The sequence below is a fragment of the Pteropus alecto genome, unplaced genomic scaffold, assembly GCF_000325575.1.
Source record: "Pteropus alecto unplaced genomic scaffold, ASM32557v1 scaffold12, whole genome shotgun sequence".
NCBI classification, from domain to species: domain Eukaryota; kingdom Metazoa; phylum Chordata; class Mammalia; order Chiroptera; family Pteropodidae; genus Pteropus; species Pteropus alecto.
Window position 1 is genome coordinate 11,846,907 of NW_006432669.1, and position 5,733 is coordinate 11,852,639.

The following is a 5,733-nucleotide window of genomic DNA, read 5'->3' on the forward strand; positions in this document are numbered from 1 at the left end:
TGAGCTACAATGGGATTGATATAATGAAGACTAGTTTTCCAGGTAATGCTGAATTTTTGTTGTACGGAATAAGGTATCTTGTCTCAGTTCTTACCTACTGAGTAATCTCAGGTCAGGAGATGTAGATATTTAAGTTTAAAAAAAATGCACTCAACACATTCAAAGAGAGTGTATTTGAGAGAGCATATTTCTGAGAAGGGTATATTTCTTTGAACATTAACAGACTTCTACATAAAGGATAGATTCTCCGTTATTAGGGAGTCATAATGCTTTGCCTAGAGGCAAAGTGAAAATGTAAAAATTGTCTTTTTGATTTATGCCTTAGCTTGTTAAATAAGACTTACTTTGAAACTATTTTTGAAGACTTAAATTTCATAAAAAATAGTTTTTAATAGCTTAATTTGTCTTAAGTAATAGATGTTAAATTGGACTTGAGTCAGTTTTGAGTAGCATTCTATTCAAAACAATTATATTGTAAGAACTTTGTTTCACTTAAGTATTTCTCAGAATCATCATTAAGTTGTTGATTTGTTTAAAAAATAATCTCGATAAAGTATATTGTTAGAAAGAGATAACATGTATTTGTGCTATATCTAAATACAGCTCTTTGTAATACATTTATATAAGTAAACATGAAGAGCAAGCAATTAAAATATTTAAGTTGCTTATATTTTGCCTCAGAAATTTGTAATTGGTGGCTGTAGGAACTGCTACCACTGTGAGGTTGAGTATGCCCAGGCAATTTTACTAGAACACAGGTCCTCTTAACTATAATATTCATCATCACTAACAATTTAGTGAGCACTTACTGTGTGCCAGAGCATTTTAGTAAGTGCTTTACATACTCCAATTTAATCGTCCCAACCACCCTAAAATGAATATAGTATTATTTTTTATGAAAAGGTATATAACAGGCCAAGAGGAAAGCTGTTAATAAGAGAAACATCTTCCTAATTTCGTAGTGCAATTTCCTAATATCCACATTATCTCAGCCTCAGGATCTTTGCTATGTTTCCCTGAGTCTGGAAGATATGTATTAACTTTATCTCCCACCCCCATTACTGCTTTGATAACTTATTTACTGGTTACCTTTCACCTCAGTTTAATTATTTGTCAGGATGATCGTCTTATTTATCAGGATAATGTCTTTCCCCTGGTCCTTATAAGCGACACGAGAGCGGAAACGATGTTAGCTATATCTGAGTTTGGTCACTATCACATCTCAGCACTTTACATAGGTCATAATAATGCTCAATGAGTATTTGTCAAATGAATAAATACTCTGCTGCTGCTATAGTAAGGCTTCATAGCATGGCTGTGAATTTCATCTCATGGTATCTTTACCTTGAATCTTCCTGTGGCTACTTTTTCTCTGACTTGCTCATAAACCTTTCTGTTACAACCCTAGTCTTTGCTCAGGAGGTTCTACTAGCAATAACGGGTTCTTGACCTAATCCCTGGATAAACATCAAGTAATTTTGTTAACTTCCTGAAATTGTTTTATTTTGTGTGTACATGTGCCTATTTCTCAGGCAAGAATCTGGTTTTCGGCATGGTCATAGAAGGCTTATTCTGAAAGAACCACTGGTGTAGAGGGTTAGAGTGAGCATGGGAACCAGGCCATAAGCTTTCATAGTTTACTGTCCTTATATGAACCTTTTCTAAAATCAGAAATTATCAGAGAGGCCATTGTTATTTAGAATGCTATCAGCATAATTATACAATAATGGTTGGCTCATCAGGTTGATACCTGTCTGGATATTATGTGAGACGCAGATTTTACCACCAGTTGTCTTGACGGACAATGTTGGCTTTGGTCAGTACTGGATAAACAACTAATTACTAATTGAAACTTAATAAATGATAGCATAATTGAGCATTAACTGTAGATTCAGTTTCCTGTTAATTGTATTTTATTAAGATATCTGCGCGCCCCCCTACCCCCTTCGACATTTATTAATCTTATTTGACTAATCACAGTGTCCAGACCTTTTCCTATTCTTTGGCTGGTGCATTGCCAAAAAGCTACAATGTTCAGTAGAACACAGGGCAAGAGATCATTTCTAGTTGTCACTGGTATTGTTATTGTGTCACTTACTTCTGAGGTACGAATGGACACAGCGTTTCTGAAGGTGGGAAGTAGACCCTGGTTTACTTCACTGGAGATTCATTCAAATTGCTCTGCTTATCAGAATAAGTGGGGAGATTGAGCAAGAGTTGCTAAATGATGGAGGATAAAACGATGGACAGCAACAAGGGAAATGTTGTACTTTGTACTGGACATTGTTATTAGATTGTCAGCTCTCAAGATTGAGTCAGTCTTTGGTGGCATCATTAGTATATTGAAAGCCTCAGTGCCATTACTCCCATTTTGTCTGCAGATAAACATATAGGAACTTGTGGCATCTTTCCTTCTTGTCATATTAGCCATTTCTGCTAGGTGGAAATCATTTCCCTCCCTCTCCCAGTTCTCCTATTGCAACTGTGGCTGCTGTATTAATGGATCTATGAAGCTGTGGGTTTCTTCTTTTAGCCTGATGCCCACTATTAAGGAGATGATTGCAACCACCACTTTATTCTTTGCATAATGCAGAAAGTCACCTTACACAAAATTAACTGATACATAGTTGGCACTCAGTAAATATTTGTTAAAAGAATGTCTAGATTAGAGGGATAAGATATTGGGGACCCTAGTATAAATAAACTGCTAGTGCATTACATTTCTAACCCTGGAGGGAAAAGTGGTTTGTAGGTCATCATAATTTGCTGCACCCAGTTGAGAAATTTTGGTTGTTTTTTATTTTTTCTAATTTTTATCTACCATTTATCATTATTTATATATCATAAGAGCATAGCTGTAAGAACTGTTCAGTTTGTTTTCTTCCCATATTTACAAAATAAGGCAAGACAGATACAGTATAAAAATCATTTAAATTTGGGAAAAGACCAAAAAAAATTTTCCCCATGATTATACCTTTTTAACTTTATAAATTTTTCTGAATGTTAATTGGCAGCACAAAATGACTCAACATTTTGAGATTTAATACCAGCTTAATAGTTTAAAATGACCAGTATTGTAGAACCGTTTTCTAAAACAACTGTTATGTAATTTAAGTACAGTATGTATAAAGCAAGTGGTGGTATTATGTTATAGCTAGGAAAGTCTTTAGGCCTGTTTCTTGCTTCCTTCCATCCTACCATCACCTGTACTATTTTCATGGCTTCCTAATTGGTTTCTCCTTTTTACTTTTGTCCACACCCAGTTAATACATTCTCTGTACAGAGTTGGAGTGGTCTTTAAACAAACTTATGGCAGTTTTCTTAAAACTCCTCGGTTGGTTCATAATAATATCCAGTCCCTTTAACATGACCCTTTTGTTTTGTTCTCATTTATCTCTCAACTTGCATTTCTGGCTGCTCCCTTTGCTCACTGTTTTCTGTCTACACGACATCTTCTATGATCTTGAATGTAGCGGACTTTCATGTCCAGAGTCATTGCAAAAAATGCTGATACCTATGCTGTTCTCACTACTTTTTCCTTGGGTACCTAAGACTGGAAGGGTAAGTAGCCAGTGTCTCCTCAGCAAGGACTGTTCTTCCTTATTAGGTAAGTCCAGGAACCATGTTGTTTTGTTTTTGCCATGGTATACCTAGTACCTAACAACGTCTAGCAATAGCATGTGCTCAATAAATATTGAATGTACAAATGATAGTTAGTATCACTTTCACTTAACATGCTACATTTGTTTAAATGAAAATATGGGGACACAACTACAATGAAAAATGTTTTTTAAATCAGATGCTAGTTAGAATATAAACTGTTCTCATCAGTGAGTTATGATTAAAAATAGTTCTTCTTTGGAGTCTTCTTCTTTACTCTATTTATCTCTCTAGCCTTTTCTCTCTTCCATTTTTATCTCCCTCAGATTCAGTTTTCAGCTTTGTTGCTGCTGCAGTCTGTTCCACCATCATTTCTATCTAGGCTGATCTACATTCTTCTAGATCTGCATTTTGCAGGATGTGCTTAAGTAAAGCATTTTTTTAAAACTTGGAGATTCAGAGCCTGTAAATAGCTTAAATAAGTCACACTTCCCTTTGTACTTTGAACTCCTTACTGAAAAACCAGATTACCAGCAGGTTTTTCAGGTATTCCCGCTTCCCAGTTACTGGATAGGTCTTTTCTACTGTACAGGGCATTTGAGTGGAGTCACAATGTAGAACTAGTAATTACTGAGCGACTCCTATGTGTGTGACACTGTGTTAAATGTCTTCTATGCATTAAAAATTTCATTCACTTAACCCTAAGATGTAAGTACAGTTGATCTTGGAACAACTCGGGCACTGATCTCCCATGCAGTCGAAAATCATGTATAACTTTTGACTTCCCAAAAACTTAACTGCAGTCATCCCTTGCAGGGCATTGATTCCAGGACCCCCTACAGATACTAAAGTCTGCACATGGTCATTTCCCTTATATCAAGTGGTGTAGAACACTGCATACAGTTGGCCCTTTTTGTCTACACATCTCCAGCCTTGGATTGAAAATATTGTTTTTAGTGTGCACTTGGTTGACTCCACAGTTGTGAAACCCGGGGATATGGAGGACTGACTGTATTTATCTACATATAAATCTACATATAAGTGGACCCGTGCAGTTCAAACCTGTGTTGTTCAAAAGCCAACTGTACTATAATTATTTTATAGACTAGATTAAGACACTTGCCGAAGACGATTCAGTTAAACAGGAGATCATGGATTTGAACCCATACTACAAAACCCATATATTTAGGCACTGTACTCTACAATATATGGCCTCTCAATGTTAGATTTTATTGATAACCTGTTTAAGGATTTGCAAGTACAAAAATCTGAAAAAATCTATGGAACTAGGGTAAATGTAGTTAAAGTTTTCATGGAAAAACGTATCTAAGATGAGTATGAAAAATATAGTGAGAGGCAACTCGCCTTGCCATTTTTTAAAACTTATATTAAATTTTATAAGCAAAAGAACAGACAGCTAGGAGAGTTAAGAGTCTAGTATTTATATTATCTTTTGAATTTGGTTATATTTTTTGCTATATTGGAATTTTATTTTGTATTTAATTAAATATACCTATCTTTTTCTTGATAATTCTGAATTCTGTCTTGTTTGAAAAGAAAATTGATAAAAGATTTACTCCTACTTCTAGGTTATGGAGTCTCCTAGATTTTGTTCTAAAATTGTCATTTTTTTAACATTTAAATCTTGAATTTCTCTAGAATTTTTTGTGTATGTGAATGTAGTATGTTTTACATCCTGATGGCTAAATAATTCTACCACCACCAGAGTTGGGTAGATTAGGAATAACCATGTAAAATGCATGGAATTATTAAAAGTGCTTGATAAATGTCAGCTCTAAGGTGGTTGTGGTAGTTGTTATTCTTATATGTATAGAATGTTGTGTCAAGAATGGTGGTCAGGATATTAAAATCAGCAAGGATGCTTATTAAAAGTGTAGATTCCTTGAAACCACCCCAGACCTACTGAGCCAGAATTTCTTAGATACAACCAAGGATTCTATATTTAAACAATTTTCTAGGTTATTGTTAGACATATTAATATTTGAGAAGCACTTTATTAAATGTAATTTACAGAGCCAACAAAGAAGAAGGTTGTAGCCCACTTTTTTTATGAGTGAAATAATCAGAAAGCCGCCATTAGATCCTTGTCTCACACTACACAACATAATTAGA

General features: G+C 34.9%; 1 protein-coding gene across 1 annotated transcript in view; it reads left to right on the top strand.

The window, feature by feature from the left end:
* Positions 1 to 5,733, top strand: part of AASDHPPT (aminoadipate-semialdehyde dehydrogenase-phosphopantetheinyl transferase) — a 25,056-nt gene that overhangs the window by 2,143 nt on the left and 17,180 nt on the right. The window contains 2 exon segments of the mRNA XM_006907530.3: positions 1 to 9; positions 11 to 42. The exon segment at positions 1 to 9 is cut by the window's left edge and continues 191 nt beyond it. Of these exon segments, the coding sequence (XP_006907592.1) occupies positions 1 to 9; positions 11 to 42 (41 nt within the window).